Genomic DNA, 20161 nt, shown 5'->3' on the forward strand with positions numbered 1-20161 from the left:
CACATTCTCATACACTTAATGACGACTCGAATTCTGTTAACCTCAAAGTAATAACACGCGGGGAAAAGCAGAGAACGCCCACAGCAGATCGCGGCGGCCGCACACAAACTTTACGAAAATCAATTTCTGCCGCGCCGCGATGCATGAGATCATCGCTGAGCTGCGGCTTTCTCAAAAATCCGAGTGCGATCTCAGCTTTTTATTGATAACCTGCGGATAGTTTCAGATGCTCACTGACCACCCGAAATAAATCTATTAACCTCCGTGTGAAGATTCACAAACCGCAAAGTTTTCTAGTCCGATTGAGTCATACCACATTTTTGGCCACCCATACCAATCAACCAAGTATATGTTTTGATTTATACATCATTATGAGTTGCCACGAATTTCTCTCACATATTGTATATTAATTTTTCTAATGATTTTATTTGTATAAATAAGTTTGAAAAATTGTAAATTAAATTTTCAGATCTTTTTTAAGTTCCGAAAGATATAAAATAGAAGCACCGTATTATGCAAGAGTCGTCAAGTTTGGTGCTAATTTTTCAATTTTTAATATATGAAGTAAATTAAAAGAAATTCTGCTTTTATTATAAATTACTAATATTTATATAAACATAATAACATTTTATAATAATTAATTCATTTTAAATAATAAGGCTTTTTTAATTTTTTAAAGCATTTTATTAATTAAATAATTTTTAAATTACAATACACACTTGTAATGGATATTTTTATATTTTGAGAATTTTATATCAAAACAAAAAGTCAAGAAGGGGATGAGTTGAAGATTAAATATATTCCAAACCGGAGCACCACATATTCAATTGAACACCAACTAAAGATTGATTTCTGACTACAGCTCACCTAAAGTTAGATTTATTTATTCTATAATTATGCTTTAATCAAATTAAATACATTTGGTGGGTGAAAAACAAAAACCTTAATATTGATCCAAATTGTGCGTTTATATTATAAACCCTTCAAATAAAACGGTTAATACTTTATAGCGTATAATAATAGAAAAGTTAATTATTTCACCTTTTCATCGGTATGTTTGGCAAATAATATATGCCTGAAAATTACATCTTTTACCGACCTTTACATGTTCTATTCCAAATTTTCATTTTATTTTTATGATCTCACTTGTAGACTATATTTGAAACCTCAATAATCTTCTTGCAAAGCGACAGAAATTTTCTACTATCTGCAAAATAAACATGTTTCATATGTCGGAGAAGTGATAAAAACACGTGTTTTCGTCTTGAGTACATCAGAGAATCTTCTATAAAACATGAAAAAAATTGCGTGCAGATTGATATCTTTTATTTGTATATAGAATTGCATAGTTTATAATTATATAGTTTATAATTATATAGAAAATGAATTGGTGATGATTTCAATAATAAAAATTCTTGTTTGATTGCTATCGATCCGACGAGCAGTTCCACTTCCTGTTTGTCGAATTTTCGCGACGAGTTTTTAATAAAAAAAAAATTAACCTGCGTGTGCCAGAGAGAGTTTCCGAGAATGAGTAAACGGCGTTTATAGTATCGCAGACCAATCGGTGGAAAAAGAACAATGTGTAATCAAGTGTAATAAAATCAACACAAAGTAAATACAGGCAGCTCCTTGTGGGTTTGACGGAAAAACATGTGTTTTTGATGCGACTGTGTAAGCGAAAAAGGGCTGTGCGTGATCAGAGGGATATCGAGAAATAGATCGGACGCCGGGAACATGAGACAGAAACACATGTTTTCTTAATAAAGTTATGAGAGTTTCACGACGTTTCTTTTGTGTGGCATTTTATTGTAGGGACACGAATTTAATTAATGTGTTTATCTGATTTCTAAGACACACGACGACGGCGAGGCAAAATCCTGTTTCCTTAATTTCTTCAACTCAATTCTAGAAACAATTCTTGAACTATTCATGTTGAATTACAACCTGCTGGAAAGTCTAATTCAAAATTTTGTAATTACTTATGTTTGTCTTGTATAAATTTGAAATCGGCTCTAATTTCAATAATTGAGATTCAATAAATTTGTGAGAATTAAAGAAAATAATAAATAATAATAATTTACAGGGGATAGATGCATTAATTTATTTATTTAAACTTTAAGACTAAATTATTGAGAAGAACTGTGTAAATTGACAGTTGTGATGATTTATTGGTGAAAAATTAAATTCATTCAAAATGTAATTAATAATTTTTTATTCAATTAGTTGAATTTCACAGGTAATTCTTCAATTAGTGAATGGTACGTCTTATTTAAAAAAAATTATTATAAAAAGTAATTTGATTTGTGAATTTGAATACAATTTTTGAACTTGAGTGATAAAACTCTAATCAAAATTAAAACGCAAAAAATTATAAATATAACATAAATAAAATTTTTTTATTTGTCATATCTACATTCCCCTCTATTCTGGCTAACATTATTATACGTGCTGTACAGCAAACTCAATTATATATCTATTTCAATTTTGATGATGTCACTTTAACAAAAGCTCCGGATATCCCAAGGAACTCTCTCGCATCTGCAGTCCCTCTTTCTCTCTCACACTTCGTCACCCGGCTTGAAAGCCGACGAGGGTTCATTACCTGTTCATTATGTGTGCGTCTCATTGTACACACATTGAATCCGGCAGCAATAACATTTTCATAAAAGAGGCTCACACATTGGATGAAGAGATTCGGCGGCGTGATTTTTCTCCCGGTAATTTGCTCCCTTTTCAAAAGCTATTTATTATAGCTATAGCCGGGCATAAATATTATATACACGCCGGTCTGTCGGGCGATTTTGTACCTCCCAAGCAGCAGACGAGAAGCGTCTTCATCATCGCACAGCTGCCGCGTTATTTCATTATTCGATTAGCGCTCGTTTTTATCTTTTTTATATTCCAATGCGCCGGTCCAATACATCACACCGGCCGGACACTAATTGCTCAATTCGCCCAACCTGCGCGACCGGGAGAAATGCGAATGTGCAATTATAGAGTGGGGATTTTTATCGCAGCTCTCGGCCTTTTTAATTTACACTCCACTCAATTAGTGAAATTTTACGAGACGCCTGCTCGACGGAGAAAATTTCACAAGTGCGTGTATTTATTAATTAGAAGAAGAGTGACGTCAATCGCTTCGGAGCTGTAAATCTGAGGTCAACTTCATTAATTGAGAAAAAATGTGTATTTTAAAAAAAAAAAATGGGTTAAATTTGTATCTGCCAAGATTCCCCTTAAATTTTAGTGTTAAAATATGTTTTCTTTAATAAAATACCATTAAATTTATTTTTTATGAAAAAATTTTGAAATAAACTCACTCAGAAGTTTAAAAATTTAACACTTGAAATCTTATTGAGCGTTAAAATATGGAGTCATCCAATATGAGGAAAAAGTCTTTAAATATAAAATGAAAAATTTAAAAAACATTTTAATAAATCATTCAATTACAATTTCATCTGAAAAGAAAATAAATTTTCAAGTGAAAATATGACCAGCCTTCCTTTTTGCTAGCTCGAAATTTTGGTGTTAATTTTTATGACCTTCGTTTAAGTTGCAAAAAATCTTTGGTGAAAATCTCTGCAAATAAAACATATCCACCTGGTTGCACACTCGTCAGCTAATTGCTGCAATTTGATGTCAACTGCTCATTTCCCCAATAAAGTAAACAAGTCTCCTGCAATAAAACTGTCTCGAAAAACAGCAGCTCTCATTACGGAGGAAAGATTTTTTTCGCGTTTAATTCTAGACAGGCGCACGTCACTTTTCAAAAAATGGAATAATAAATTGTCGCAAATTATGCTTGCTTTAAAATATTCCTCTTTTCTCTCATTAGGAATAATTACTAAAACAAGAAGAGAGCCTCTCGCCTTGGTTTTCTCTCTCCAGTTTATTATATCATAACTTTTTACACCGAGAGAGATATTTTAAGTGCTTTTTATGCTAAGTACTCGCGGCGGCGGCGGCGCGTCCATCACTGCCGAGGAGCACACAAAGCGTTTTTCTTTCTCTCTTTTTGGTTAACGCCTCCTAATTTCGGACTTTGATGTTCGCCGCTCGCTCGCATGTGTACAGGTGTGGTTCTCGCCGCTCTACCTACCGCCAAGATGCTGATTTGTCCCGACGAGATGGATGGATGGATGGATGGCACTTTCGATTCTCTCGCGCCGCCGCTCATTTGCAGGAAACACACACAATTAGTGTGGTGACGAGGAAAGCATCTCATCATGGCCGAGCTCCATTTGTTTCGCCAAGGTTATTCTACTTGTGCGTGCCTTTTTGCTCGCAACGCCATAATCGATTTGCTTAACTTTTTCCTTATTGTACTCTCGATTGTAAAATTTTTATCATCTCATTACTCTCAATTACCCGAGGCTGAAATTGTAAAAATTTAATAACATTTGTTATTATTTTTATTATATTGTTTTTTAATTTTTGTTCTGTATGATAAATAACAATGCTATTCTAACATTTAATGTGAACTTTATTTTCTTGCGAGGATTGTAGTTTCCAAACTTCGCAAAAACTTAATTCTTGAACTCACTATTTTAACGGTTTAAAAAAATTACTTTACATAATTTAATTTAATTGAAGCTCAAATTTGTAGCTAATTATACTGTTTTACCGGAGATGTCATTGACATTTTAAAGCAAAATGGAATATCTCTGGATTTAATTATTATTTTTGCATAAAAACTTTAAAATATCCTTCACTTTTAGTTTGCTGTCTATAATTTCAATTAATTTAAAAAAAAATACAGATTCACATTTGCTTGAGCAATTCTGCGGAGAGAATTTTGAAACTAATTTTGTTTTTATTGCTCCATTAAGGACTATTTTGAATCATGTCGTATCTCAAACAGTAACTCTGAGGAGTATAAATGCATGGGAGAGCGTGATGAGAGGCAATAAAAATATTTCCGTGAATCAATTAGACTCAACCGATCAATTCTGGCGGTGCCGCGCGCATATAAAGGTGTGTGTGTTGTATAATTCACGCCGCCTTGCCAGCTGCGAGACTTGAATATTATTAACAATATATTCCTCTGCGCTTGGTTGAATGTATAATTTTTCAACCACCGCGAGCACGAGAGCACCAGGAGAGTAGCAATCCACGTTTCTCTGATGATTTTACCAAGAGGGCTCTTCACAATTAAGATTATTTAAAAGTTCCAAAATTTAACTTGGAATAACAATAAGTCTCATATTAGTAGACGTTTACTTCAAGAAGATATTATTCGTTTTGTATGAAGGACACATGGACAGCGTGAAATTTAAAAGTTTCAAAAAGGTATTTACGTCTTACAATAAATGATTTGAAATTGCTCATTATTTTTTCTCCAAACTTTCAGGTTACATTTTTATTGAACTCTATTTACATAATAACAATAATTGTTGGTTTTCAATTTTCCTTTTTTAGCTGCTAGCTGAAAATTTTTTTTACCAATAAACGTTTATTAACTTTTCTAAGATTAAAAATTTATGATTTCTCTATCTATTTTTCTATCCATTATCATTAAACGTTTTGATGAATAGCCCCGGGAGCTGCACATTGAGATGCACACACACGATAGAACATCTCAATGCATCGATCGCCGACTCTCTTCTTATTATATCTTCATGCACGAGACTTTTTTACGCGCGTGTTGAACCTCTCTCGGTTGAAATATAATCTACGAGATATATATTTGTACCCCCGCGGGCAGCTGCCGAGATGAAATTATTGTTATTTGAGCGTCCAAGGTGCCGCTCGGAGGTGTTGCTCGCGTATTAAATTAAGGGTGGTCTCGCTCGCTCGCGCTCGGCGGCGGCCCTCCAGAGGTGAAATAATAATGATGATGATGACGCCGACAGATGATCGCCTCTAATTGTACAAAAAGATAGAGAGGGCCTCTCTCTCTTTGGAAGCTGCCTAATAACACTCCTCTGATTTTGACAAAATGCCCGGTCGTTTTCAAACGTGTTTCCTGTTCGACCTCCCTGATTCATTTCTAGGTTCATTCAAGAATTTCTAAAGTTGGTGAAGAATATTTTTGTGAAAACAATTTTCATATGAACTTTTTAAATTAGGATTTTTTAATTTTATTTTTAAATGAAGTCCGAAATATATAAAAATGCCTCTTATTTCCCTAAAAAAGCGACTGAAGTTTTTCTTTAAATAAGATTATAAAGTTTTAAAAATCCAGTGTAGGGATTTTTACATCTTTTTTGTCTTATAAATTATAAACAAGAAACTAAATCAGAACAAACACATTTCCTTTCTCCATTTCGTGATCTGAATCTCGACTTTCTCACGAATTACCGCAAATTTATTGTTTATTACAAACAATGCCACGATATAATTTACTGCAAACAACGTCATGTTTGGTGCTGCATGTGTTATTTTTTTCTCCATCAAATGAACTAAACTGCTGAGCCAACAGTCCGTCGCGGAGCCGGCGGCAATAAATTGAGATTATTAATGGCCGCGGCTCAAAACAGAGCACGAATGGAAATTTATTTATTTATTTAATGACAATAAAATTTACTATATAAGAAGGAACGGCGGCGCGGCCATTGCGTTTCGCTTTTGTTCTCTTAATTTGCCCAATAACATGATCGCATGCGCGTCGTTTGTCGGAATCACAATTTATTTTACGACTGTCAGGAAAGTTTAGTGTCACTCCACGTATTGGTACAAACGCGCGAGAGAGGCACACGACACGCAGAATTACATGAACGCCATAACAGCAACCGGTATTTTCCGTTTTTATCCGAGAGCGCGTTGAAATGAGCCCGTTTATGCAAATTTGAACGATAAGTTGGGGTTGAGAAATACAAACAAACAGATAATTTTGACTTTTTAAAGATTCTGGAAAATTTTAAATTATACCAACAAGAAGGAGGGAAAGTAATGATAATCCAAATATATATGATTTTTATTTCAAATAAATAAAGATCCAGCAAAGTGTAGCAAAGCTTAAGTTATAAAATTTAATGTAAAATAAAGTGAAATAAAATCAATTTTTTATTTCTCTTTAAAAATTATATTATTAATTTTACTTCTAATATTTACATTTAAATATATTAAAATATAATTTTATTATTTTTATGCTTTAATTTATAAAAAACAAAATAAATATCAATAATTGATTTCAGTTTTATAATTAATAAAATATTTTTTTAGAAAGTAAGCAGTGGATTTTCTCATTTTATTGTTTATACATAATTTGAAGGATTAAGGAAAATTGGTATATTATATAATACCTTAAAAAAATTTGAAACTGATTAATAATTTATATTTATATTGATATACATCATTATATTTCTCAGAACCTTTATGCTTAAGATCATTAAATCGTTGACTTATTGAAATGTGATCTAACTTCTCCCCGTTTGTTTCCGTTCCACCACTCTCAGCGGCGTGTTTTGCCGAAACCTTAGTATAATATCTAAAAGCGTTTTGGGTTTAATGAGAGAGGCCCGGTTGTAATGAGAGGGGCTCAAAACTTTTTAGTATTTTATTACACATTATAGGCGCCGTATCGTGTTTCATAGTAATCAACCAATATGAACTCGGCTTGGCGTGCTGCGCATTTATTGTAATTTTGCGCAGAGCTATTTTTTTTTGTCTCTCATTTAAACATGCAGGAATTTTCAAGTTTTTCGCGTGAGCTACTCGTTTTAATTTTCCATTGCTCGGCAACAGTGGAATTTCCACAAGCGAATAGAAAATGGCGCGTTTACTAATTTTTTCAACTTTTACCCAATTAATGGAAAATAAAAATCGTTGAACTCTGGCAAAATTATTATCTGAATCTGGTTATTTTGAAGCATGTATCAGTATAATAAATAAGCTCAAATATTAACGCGGGGGAAATTTTCCAATTTGTGTTAATGGCGGAAATTGCAAATTCCATAGCGTCAATTCACATGAAATTCAAGTACATTATGTGTTTTGGAAATTGGCATGAAATTTTTCTTAGAGGTTTGAAAATTCAAAAATTGAAAAATTTCTAACTAACGAATACAGGATGCGGATGTTTCCATTTCCACGTAGCGTTTCAGCATTTTACAAAAACGAGGGTACAAATTTTAGAGTTATGGAAGCAACAATTTTCAACAACAAAATACTAGCTGGGATATTTCTCATAATAGAGTAAAAAATTTACAACAAAATTCACTTTTCAAAGTTTTCGAGCATTTCTTAAGATCGTTTTTTATATAGATTTACAAGGCAAAAAAGAAAGACAAGTAGTAAACTTAAATTATTGTGCAAAACAATTCTTCAGAGGTAGTTTATTGTTTGTTCCATTCTGAAAAATCCGCTTAAATTTAATTTCTATCAAAGAGTTTGGAAATAAATAAATTTGACGTAAAAAGCTGTATTTTCAAAATTATTTCAGATAGTAAATTGAAATAAAAATGTTATATTGGCAACAATCTCAGATTTAGCATTTAGTTAATTCTTAATTTATGTTATTAAAAGCATGAAATTGCTCTTTTAATTGCAACACCATAAAAATTGCAATTATACTAATTATAATGAGATTTCTGCACGTCACTACTACAAAAGCAGAAAATATACATACAACATATTTCATTACATAAAAGTCTGCTACGCCTGTTATGCCGAATCTTGATGGATTTGTATCTTGAAGAAACATTTCTGACGTATAAGCGAAAAAATTAAACGTCGTGAACATAGTTTTTTCTGGGTGGCAAAATAAACACGATTATTATACCTAATTTGCTTGCCTCGAATCGATGTGAAGAACAGAAAATTGGCCTATTTCACAACAATTTTACCATAATTAAAATAAGCTTTTAATCATGGTTATTTGAACAAAATGTAAAATTGAAAATAATTATATTCTACGATTTCTGTAAAATTGAAAATAATTATATTCTACGATTTCTCGCATAGTCTGTTTCTTCGTAAAGGTTGCCAAAATATTTTTGCAACTGGGTCTTTTTTATAAACCATATTTTAAAGTTCAGAGACGGCTCTTGGTGTTTTTTTCCAATAATAAATCAAAATGGGTTTGCGCGCCGTGGAGCCGATATAATTTATCGTTATTTAAAACACTTTACGTGTCGCGTCCAATTCTGAAGAAGCGATAAATCTTTGGCGCGGCGAAAAAGACGGCGGGTTAGAGAAAGAGAGATGTAAAAAGTTAACGAGAAATGAATAAGGAAGAAAGAATTATGGGGCGCGAGTTAATCATATGGACAGATGGCCGGATTTGTCACGGCCGGCCGTAATTACTCTCGGACTCCCATCGCCGGTTTATCAAAAAATATGCGTTGTATATAAATAAATCTCTCGCTACAAAGATGAAGAAGTTCAAGCGAAGTCCCTCCCAAGAAGTAATATTTTCAAACATCCTGCTCTCTCTGCTCCCATACTTAAAAAACGACTCTCGCGTGTGCGTGCAGCTTAATGAGAAGATCTTAATTATACATGCGAGATTGGCGGCCACCTGAAAACTTACCTCTGTTTAACCAACTCGGAGGGACCACTCGCGAGCTCCGAATTAATTATGACGTGGAATCAAATTAGGATATCTCTTTCTCGAACTAGGAGCGTGCACGCGTTTTATTATATATAGACAGAAAAATTTGATAGATTCGCAGATAACATCAGGTCTTCATTAATTAAGAAATTATATCATTATTAAATAGAAAATTTAGATAAAACAACTTTTTTTCTGTTTGCAAAAATTAATAGGAAATTGTCATGAATTGAATATTCAAAATCAGTAAATTTATAAATAAAAGTTACAAATTTTTCCCGGTAGCAACAAAAAGGATCGAAAAAAATGTCGTATCAATGCTATTTTGTTTAACCGCAAGAGTTTTAGTACTTTTGTTCATCGTGATTCCTTTTAAAAGTTTAACTCAAATTCGAAAGGGATTTCAGTGAGAGAAAATTAAACATTTTTTAAAACATGGAAATTTCTCCTAATTATCTTGTACTTCACCGTTATTTTGATAAATTTATGCATGTTGAGGGTCAATTAAAATGAAAAAATGTGAAATTTTACTTGCAAATGATTGACGATTTTATGATCTCTTGCTGGGAGAAAGATGTGTTTATTGACAAGTCCATAAAAAATTGATTGCATACAATATTAGTTCTCTCGGACTGCTGATTGCAAGATTGAGAGATTCATCGTGGGTGGCTGCTGCTGGCAGGACCCATCTCTGATAATAATTTGTTTGTGACGGTGCGTGTAATAATGGAAGGAAAAAGATGAGAGGCCCACACCAGAAATTTTTATGGCTATAAAAGGCGATTTCACACCCTAGGAGCCAGAAAAGTTGCCGCGGCGTGGTGTGTGAGCCGCCCGGCCGCGTTATTAAGATTTGGAATTCATAAAGAATTAGCCTATAGCTCAGCACGACACGTTCAAACACTACAGATTTTCCATTATTACTATATTAATTGAGGTGTTCTGGAGAGCAATAAAAAGTGCTTAATTTACGCTCATAGCACCATTCTCAGATGTTTTCTTCTACATACTAAATAATTAACGGACACACTTTATGCACACGCAGTGATTCATGAAAAAGTTTTTTATTACAAGGAACAGGATATTAATTGTTCCTGGAAAGTTTATTCTACTAGAAATGTAAGGATTACTTAATTTTATCATTAATTTCTCCAACACTGAAAAATTTCAGCATTATTTGCATGGGGCATAGATAATTTTATAACGTTTCATTTATAAATATGAAATTGTTTATTAAAAGCTTAAAGTATTTAATCGACACTGGGAGAAATCATTGTTTTTTTCCAAAATAGGAGAATTTTAGGTTTAGGGGAAAAAACTTTCCCCATGAAAAGATATGCGCAAAGTTTAATTTAATTTGGCTAGCTAAATAAAGCTTTTTCATGATATTGTCATTCATTTAAGTCGGGCAAATTTTGAGAAGAATGTTATTATTATTATTTATTCTTCTCGGTCAATTCAAAATGTTATTTTAGAAAATCCTCATGAAAGGAAACACTAATTTTCAAAAATTCAGTTAATTCAGGTAATCATAGCTATCGTTTGATGTCTCAAAATGATCTCTCCAAATGATATAGTAAAAAAATTGTAAAGATTTGAATTTGTGATCAAAATCACTTCAGCTTAATATAAGCAGAGTTTAAGGACTCTTGATTCTGAAACAATTTTGATCAAATTTCCCTTTTTTTAATAACCTGATAAAATTTTAACAATAAGAACTTATAGTTTTTTTTATATAAAATTTAAATTTTTCCCTGAAAAGTCTTTTTTTATAATTTCATGACATTTTTTCGATTGAAATTAATTTTTATTGTATTATAATAATTTGATTTTCCTTCTAATGTTATAAATTTTATTTCAATTAATTAACATCGACTAAAACTGGGATCAATCTGGTCTGGCAATTACTGCTTTGCCGCGCCAATTAATTAGGTCCATAAAATAGTTAACGAATCCATGGTGTGTTGCAAAAGATTCCCCGGGCAATAAATTTATATCGCGTATACAATCAAGTCTGGCCAGCAGATTTATATACAAAAACACTCAAATTATAACGTAAGGGCGTTCGAGAGAGCTTTTTTCATGTCTTTTGGTTTTATCATCGCAGCACTCAGAGAGATTAATAATAAAAAAGCAGAGCTCGCGAGTTTTAATGCAGGAATTTCACGTGTGTAGTCGAGTTAGGTGGTGCCTGTGCGCGAGGATGATTATTTTATTGTTATGTGTGTTGCCATCAGGAGTTCCTTAATATCATCATGTTTACAAGAGACTTGGGCCGCGGCGGCTCCTTTGATCTTGGCAGGGAAGAAAAGCAGCTCCAGCGCCGCGCATCATTTGCCGCCTTCTGCTACTTGCTCTGTGTGTGTGTGTGTGTGTGACTCTTTTTGTTGATCACATGTCGTCCTGTTGCTCGCATGTCACATTAGAGGGGCCAGAACCAATCTGCGGCTGCGACTGATGATGATGTGACATCCTCAAAGGAGCTTTTGCCCGCACACGGTGCGCTCTGCTTTAATAGACTCAACAGACTTATGAACTGCCCCGACTTTTATGCACAAAGCAGCTTTCTGCATCTGCACTCACCTGCACAGTTTCGCAGACTAAACAAATAATAAAGATTGTTATTTTTGCTTGCGCCGAAATATTTCTCTATTTCACTTCTAACGCATGATTGGTCATGCAGAGAGAGTTTATATTATGTAATTTGTTTATCCTTCTGATTCTTCGCCAAAGACCCAAAATTCTGACGGGGAAGAAAAAAAACTAAATAATGAAATTTGCACTACTCATGAAATTATTTAATATTTATAATCTGTGTAAGGGATGTCAAAATACTATAATAAGACTTTAAAGTTTATTTTTTCAATTTCAATATTTTCAATGATTTTCAATTATTATTTATTCATTATTCTCCAAAATTTGAATCCATTAATACATCAAAATACAAAAATTGCGAAATGCTGGAAGAAGTATGGAATTCAAATATCATACCGTTTCAAACATTAATTTTTAGAGTTAAAACTTGTACAACGGCTAGTTTGCTGATGATTTTGCAGTGCGCCTTTTCCTTTTAATGAAGTTTTCAAGAGAAAAAATTAACGTTGAATGGCAGAATTTTACAATAATTTGAAGTTCAAAATTTACATTACTAACCGTAAGAAGTCATAATGGTCTTTTTCTCACTCAGTAATGACACGTTAAATTTATCTGAAAATTAAAAATTGAAAATGGAATAACTTTTAAAAATATAAGCAATTACACCACCCCCATATAAATAAAGAATTTTACAAAAACAAAACACAATAACAGAGGAGAACATAAAAAACCGCAGATGTTGGGGTGACAATAAATTTTTGATGTTAATTTAAATACTCATATAACTTTAATTTATAAAAGTAAATTAAAATTTCATGGTTTTACGATATTTTTATTTATTTTATAAATTGTTTACTATTAAATTTATTGTTATCCCCTAATTTTCACCTAAAATATTTTAGGTGCATGCAAGTAATAAAGGAGTGCACCACGATTGAAAACATTTTTATTTTTTGTTTAAATTTATGAAGGTTCAAATTGGACAATTAACTGGATGATGACTGAAGTCAAAATTTTTTAAGTCTCTAATTTCCATTGTTAAGATGTTTTATTCAATCTAAAAATTAAAATATTCATTTTGAAATTCTGCTTGAATTAATCTTGTCATCGCATATTAAATTCCCTGATTTAAATTTTCTCACTTAACATTTGTATTTCTAAATCAAAATTTGATATGCATCTCATTCTGAACGTCCGCGTTGTTAAAGGAGGAATAAATTAATTAGGATGCGTCGCTCTCTAGAGATGGATATTAATTGATATCAGCAGCAGCAGCGGCGCGGCTAACAACACACAAAGAGACGCGCCATCATCATTTATTTGACGCCTTTAGGTATGAAACGCGCAACAGCGCCGCGTTTCGTGCCGAGAAAAGAGAATGGGATGCTTTGAGGTGGTCCTAAATTATTTATAACTTTATAATGCAGCCGGGGAATTGTGATATCAAAAGTAATCAGAGAGATGGAAACCCCTCAATTATTTTCGTCGGAACACAAAAAAACAACAACACGGGAGAGCGCATGGCAGGCGAGATATATATTATGTGTTCCTGACTAATTTTCTATTATTTCCCTGTAGGTGATACTTAAAAATTAATTTATACCTATAGTGCAATGGAGAACACACGAAAATAATTGAGTTGTATCACACACAGAGCGCGAGGTTGAATAACGAAACTCACACATTGAAACACACCGGGGCGGAATTTATTATGATTGGCCGCTGCGTGGCTTTTGTGCTCTTTTGAAATGAGTTTTCTCCAAATAACACGGGTTATAAATTTCCATTCCGTTTCCACATCAGCTGCACTTATTATAATTTTTTCCCAAACTCCATTCCGGGGATTGTAAATTAAGCCTGAGTGGATTTTTATTGGAGCTGCTATTATTATTATTACGAAGAGGTAGACACTTTTAGTTGGAAACGGGAGCGAGCAGAGAGTCTAATTACTATGGAGTACCCTATACTTAACCCAGCTGCCTAAAATAATGCAGCTTTTTTCACTATTTCATATTGGTATGGAGAATTGAGCAATTTTTTGTATAGGTGAAACTGTTTATGAGCTTTTTGTGCGGTAATTATTTTATATAAGCAGCTGATAAGATTATTAAGGTGAAAACAAACAATTTATGTGTCAACAAGTTTATTTGGCCGAAATTTATGCAAAGAATTAATATTAAAAAATAATTTTAAAAATTGAATTTTAATTCTTTAATGTGATTGTCTTTAGCATATTTTTAAATTTGGCTAATGTTAAATTTCACATTAATTGTCTTGAACCAACTCTTATTTTTCTGCATAGTTAAACCCATTCAGAATATAAAATAAATTTTTGGCTCCGGTATTTTTTAATGTGGAGGTTCCGGAAAAATTATTTTGTATATGAGAAAAATTTTATAAATTCGTTTTAATAGCATAGAATCAAATTGTATATTTATAACTCTGCAACATTAATTTTTGAGGATAGTGAAATTTTTTTCTACTCTATCAACTTAAAATGCTACAATGAATATATATTTTCAGTTAATGGGAAATTTATTTAAAATTAAACAAAAATTAAGGTAGAAAACTAATATATATGGCAATGATTTTTATTTTTTATTTACTACAATCCATTCTATTTTGGTTGTATTTAGTTTGTTTTTTGAAGGCGCAGATACAAAAAAATTACCATGGCCATTTCCGGTGGTCAAATATATTTAGGGTAGGCATCCCGCAGGTCCCCTCTGTCAAGCATTTGCCTACTTCAACCCAATTCAGTTAATGATTTAGGCAATTTTCTTCACCCGCGTGACCTGCGGGTGGCCTACCCCTCTTTTACTGAACAAAAAGTTTTTTTGAGTACAAGATTTTTATTTTATTTTAAATTCAAAAACATTCAAATAACCTACTTTTGTATTTATTTTGAAATGTTTCCTGTTTAAATCTCTTATTTTTCGAAAAATAATTTTCATCTCAAATTTTGTTGTTCTCCGCACAAATATATTATAATTCTGCATGTGTAACTAAAAGAGTAAAAAACAACGTACCACCATCGCATCTGTGCAGAGCGAAAGAAAGATCTTTAACGTGCATAAGTGGCGTAATTGCCGTTGTCAGTCAGAGTCAGACAAGTCGTCAGCAGTCAGTCACTCTCGGGGCCAAAAATACATTATTATAAAACTCGCCAAAGACGGACACATGCATATCAATCCACTTAAGGCGGTTAAAAAGTCTCTCATTTACCTATAGGATGAAAAAAGAGCCGCGCTTGCTTGTTCATTTTTCTTTCGAATAATAAGTAGAGGCAGTTATGTGTTTTTTTTCTCCAATTAGTACGTGTCGGCGAACACACCGAACACCCGTGGAGGCGGGGCGAGCGCGGCCTCCAATGGCGGCTGACGTCGGAGGCGGCGCCGTTGCCGCAAACCGCGCCCCAGCCCGCCTCCCGCCGCCCCACTAGGGTCAGCGCTAATCACGTCTGGCAGGCGCCGAGCTGCCGTTTTGTTACATCCAGTTAGCCCAAGTGACAGCACGCGAGCGAGCGAGCCCTCTGCAGTGTTCGCAAAAGCGTCCATGGACTGTCCGACGACGACGGCGGGTCAGTGTTTGTGCCGTGCCAAATCTCTGGAGGATTGATGCGCCTGCACGTGGTGCCGCCCTCGTACCTCACCGGGGTCGCAGCCTTGAGTCGCCTCTTCACTTCGCCCATGATGATGCAGACCCCCAACTGCAGCAGCGACAACTCGTCATCCCCGGGGCCGCACAGCCCCGAAGTCCCCAGCACGGCCGAGGAATCGGACAGGCGGAAAAAATTGCAGTTCGTTTCGAAGACTGCTTTGTCTGAAGATGAGGAGGAGGAAGAAGACGAGGAGGATGAAATTAGTGTGGGGTGTCCGTCGCCGCGGCCCGAGGAAGATCTCCGAACGGCCCCTGTTTCTTCTTCCTGTGACGAGGATGATTATTTCAAACCGTTGAAAAGACTCAAAATGATGCAGCTGGAGCAGGAAAGGCTTCAGCAGCAGCAACAACAATTATTGTCACCACCGCCGGCCACGGCCTTTTCACCGTCTGTATTTCTGCAGGCGGCGGCCAAAAGTCTGCAGCAACAGCAGCCGCCGCAGGGCGTCAAGTCCTTCTCGATCCTGGACATCCTGAGTCACCACCCTTCGCGCAAACAGGACGCCGCGAGTCGCATCGTCCGGCCGTGGGACCTCGGCTCGCCGCCGCCCTCCTCCACCACCTCCAGCGGCCGCCTCCGGAGGCCGCAATCGGCCGACTCTTCCAGTTCGATTGCCGACAGCGAGGACCTCAGCCCGGCGGCGACGCCTTCGTCCGGCACCTCCTCTGGTCACCACCAGCAGCGCCGACCGGCGGCCACAGCCTCGGCTAAGAACAACAACTCGCCGCTCGACGCGCTCTTCCAGATGACCAGCAAGACTTTCAATGACTTCAATGGCAGTAATGATGGTGGTGAGTACCGATTTCTTAAATTATTTAAATATTTCATTTGGGCATTTTGATCGATCACCGAAATTTTTATGATTGTATTTCAATTTGACATGAATTAACTAACGAATAATATTTGTTCCAATTTTAATATTTTTCCAGCATTTTTTTTAAAGAAATTAAATTCCAAACTTAAAATTATATGAAAATTAGAATTGGTTTATAAATTAAGAACAATTGCAATTGAAAAAGAACATCTTAGAAAAGTATAGTTTTCATTAGGAATTTATTTGATTTGATCAGCCGTAACTGATCACAAATATTATTTGTAAATTATTAAAATAGTATTACTTTTAAACATGATTTCATAATTATATAAATAATTGTTTTAATTGTGTCATTTATCTATAATTTTTTTAATTAAATTGAAAAATCAATTATAAAATTAAATTTTTAATGAAAAAATAAACAATAATATATGATAAAACTAGAATTTTTTAAATATGATCATAATATAATTTGAAATACTTACTGTGTTCTATGTCAACATACTCTATATTATTTGTTATATAAAAGCATATAATATATATATAGCTCAAGAACGCAGACGCACAGAGCGATATCTAACAATTTTATTAAAATAATTTGATTTTAAACACTCGCAAGTATACAAGCATGTATACAAAAAATATATTATAAAATAAATAATGTTGAAGGATTCTACATATAATTTTATTGAGATTATTCTGCAATCTTAAGAATGCTTCAATTGTAAATGATGCGGGATCAGCAAAAATTTAAATTTTAAGATAGAAGAAAATATCAAAACTATTCACATATAAATTGTTATTGTTGTAATTATCTAGCAGCTGTAATTTTCTATCTAACGATTTAATTAAAAAGATATAATAAATCTTTTTTGACATTATTTTATGTATTTCAATGTTTCTAGCATATCTTGCCTCACAATCAGTGGTGAAATAGAAATTTCACACAATATTTTCTGCTGTTTTACAACTTCAACAATATAGAATAACGAGGGTTGCTTATTCTCAGCCCGTCAAAAAGCACTCTCTTGATCTTATATATAATGTGAATATATAAGACTGGATATAGTCAATGCGCACATTCCCATAACTTACCCCCTAATTAGTTTTTCTTTCATCTATCAAAGGCGGTAGAATGCTCGTTAATCGAAATTCCACAAGCTCATTTCATTCTTTTTCTGGAGGAAAATATCTATCTCATCTCATCAGGGAGCGATCCTTAAGCAGGGGTGTCATGTGTATGTATGTGTAGCTGCGGTTTTGGATATATATTGCCCGCGCGCAGAGTAGCGTATTTTACACGATATATTATATATATGAGATTTAAAGGCATCAGCCGTGGGAAGGGCAACTTCAAAGGATGCCGACAAGTTGTAAGCCTCAGGGCTACAGGTAAAGAAGGTGCTAATGGTTGTCTCATCTCTTCTTAGGTGGCTGCGCCGCGGCAAACGCGAAAGAAAGAGAGCCGACCGACCTTTGTGAGCGAGCCGTCTACCTTAATAATATTCCCCTCCAAACATACACACACCTCTCGAGAGGAGCAACCCTTTCTTTTTCTTTCTTTCTCCTTTTGCTCACGGCCTCTCTTCTAATAACTTCATTCTTTTAGTACGATTATTCGAAAAAGCAGAGTTTGTGTTTGACTTTGAAAAAGAAATTAATCGTTTAAAGCGGCGCCGTTAAAAGGCTTAATAGCTCTCCAATTTAATCCGCAGTAAATATGGCTTGTAATGGGACTGTCACACTTTTATATGACATAATTGCGGCCATGGGCGAATATTGTTATTGCCCGCCACAGATAGCACAACAAAGGAGACGCACCGACATGAAATCTTATTGTATCAAAGAGTTAGAATTTTACAAACGTTTGAGGAAAATGTGAAAGGATTTGATAAAAAAAGCTCTAAAATTTTGAAGTGAAATTAAATTCAGTATAAAATGATTTTCAAAATTGTGTTTTAAGCAAAGGAATCACTATGTACAGAAAATATTACATGAATATTTTTTTAATTGAAAATGACGTAAACCTGAAGTAATTTTATCAAAAAAAATGCTACAGAAATGCACAAATGTGCCAAAAATTTATATTCAATTTTTATCTTACAAAAAAGTAATACTATTTTTTCTCTAATTTTGTAGTGATTTTTGATTAATTTTTTAATGCAACAAGCGATTGAAAAGCTTTAGAAGTATAATTTTTACTTAAACCATTATAAATATGATTTAAATTGTTCCCTATTTGAAATTAACGTGCTGCGATAATGTGTTTTTCTTAAAGTTTTTACGCTTCCTAGAGAATGAAGCAATACGCTATTTAATTAATTGAAAGTTTTTCCTTCCACAGCCTTTTTGCCCGAAATTTCTTTTCCTCTCTTGCGGCAAAATCAATTTCCACGAAATTCCTCTCTGTATATCAATTATCCGCCGCGTCCCATCAGTCTTTCTTTCTCTTTCAATTTAGCAAAGTCACCACTATACTTATCTCTCCTGCTTTCGGAAGTTGGTGTAGCGAAAAATCGGTGCGCGGCTAACTGGGGGGTCCGACAAAGTGAGCACCGCCGCTCATTGTCTCTGCGACCAGATTTAGTGACAATGAGGAGCATCGGCGATCGGTGTCGTCACAAATTGGCTTTTTATGTGTACAAAGGCTGCCGGCCGCGCATCTTCTCGCTTTGATCGCAGCCCAATTTATAAATTTTTTCCCTGTAATCGCCATCCACTCGGAAATTCTGTGCCTGACGAGAGTAAAAAAACACGCGGTGCATCTCATGCGGGCCGGCGCTTCTTGATCGCATTAGTCTCGCCACCGAGCTGCTTTTCTTTTAAACTCTCCGCGCGAGAGCGATCTTTTTTTCTTCTTAATTGAAAATAATTCAATTTTTTCTTCTTCAATTTTTTCTTCTTCAATTTTTTCTTCTTCAATTTTTTCAGTAATTTTTATATTTCCCAAAAAATTTCTTTTGAAAGTAGCTGAATTGCATATAAATATATCTAGAAATAATTTCGATCTCCGGTGTAAAAATTAAAAGCGAGGTTATTAAAGGCTGTTTGCCTTTTTTTCCAACACCATACGAAGGCACTCAACAGTGAAAGAAACAAGATTGCTCTTTGACGTCAATACGATCAAATTAATTTATAGCTCTGGTTCAATTCCCATCACGTTTCAAAGTAGCAATTTATAATAATTTTATTGAATTCTCTCCTTTCCTTTCCTTGAATATTAGAAAACTTAATCTATTCCTAGAATACTTGAGTACTGAATTGATTTCATAGTTTTGGATGTGAAAAATTTTGTAAATATTTTCGCCTGATTTTCTGAATTTGACAAACTCTTTATAGGTTCAAATTTGACTCCAACAATATTGCAAAAAAACTATATCATTTTTTTTTTGCCATAATTGGTTTTGAAGTACTTTATTTACTCACATAAATTTGTCAATTTAATTAGGTTTTTACTATTTTTGAGCTGTTCAGAAGAATTTAATTATTCTAACTTTAAATAGAAAAAAGATCCTAAGAGAAACTATAAACTCTCATACTATGTTATCGTTTTTTTATGAATTTGTACCAATGAAAGAAACGATATTTTTTTTTT

At 34.1% G+C, this 20161-nt stretch overlaps 3 protein-coding genes across 3 annotated transcripts in view; all 3 read left to right on the top strand.

Moving 5' to 3' along the window:
* Positions 1-20161, top strand: part of LOC132205848 (homeobox protein Nkx-3.2-like) — a 182434-nt gene that overhangs the window by 89996 nt on the left and 72277 nt on the right. The gene's annotated exons all lie outside the window — the stretch shown is intronic.
* Positions 15593-20161, top strand: part of LOC132205846 (hematopoietically-expressed homeobox protein HHEX-like) — a 33480-nt gene continuing 28911 nt past the window's right edge. The window contains exon 1 of the mRNA XM_059635171.1: positions 15593-16543. Within this exon, the coding sequence (XP_059491154.1) occupies positions 15709-16543 (835 nt within the window). The 5' untranslated portion in view covers positions 15593-15708. The remainder of the gene's footprint in view (positions 16544-20161) is intronic.
* LOC132205729 (hematopoietically-expressed homeobox protein HHEX-like) overlaps positions 15709-20161 on the top strand; it is a 32091-nt gene continuing 27638 nt past the window's right edge. Inside the window, exon 1 of the mRNA XM_059634986.1 lies at positions 15709-16543. Within this exon, the coding sequence (XP_059490969.1) occupies positions 15709-16543 (835 nt within the window). The remainder of the gene's footprint in view (positions 16544-20161) is intronic.

The sequence above is a fragment of the Neocloeon triangulifer genome, unplaced genomic scaffold (genome assembly GCF_031216515.1).
Source record: "Neocloeon triangulifer isolate White Clay Creek 2 clone unplaced genomic scaffold, ASM3121651v1 ptg000003l, whole genome shotgun sequence".
Taxonomy (NCBI): Eukaryota; Metazoa; Arthropoda; class Insecta; order Ephemeroptera; family Baetidae; genus Neocloeon; species Neocloeon triangulifer.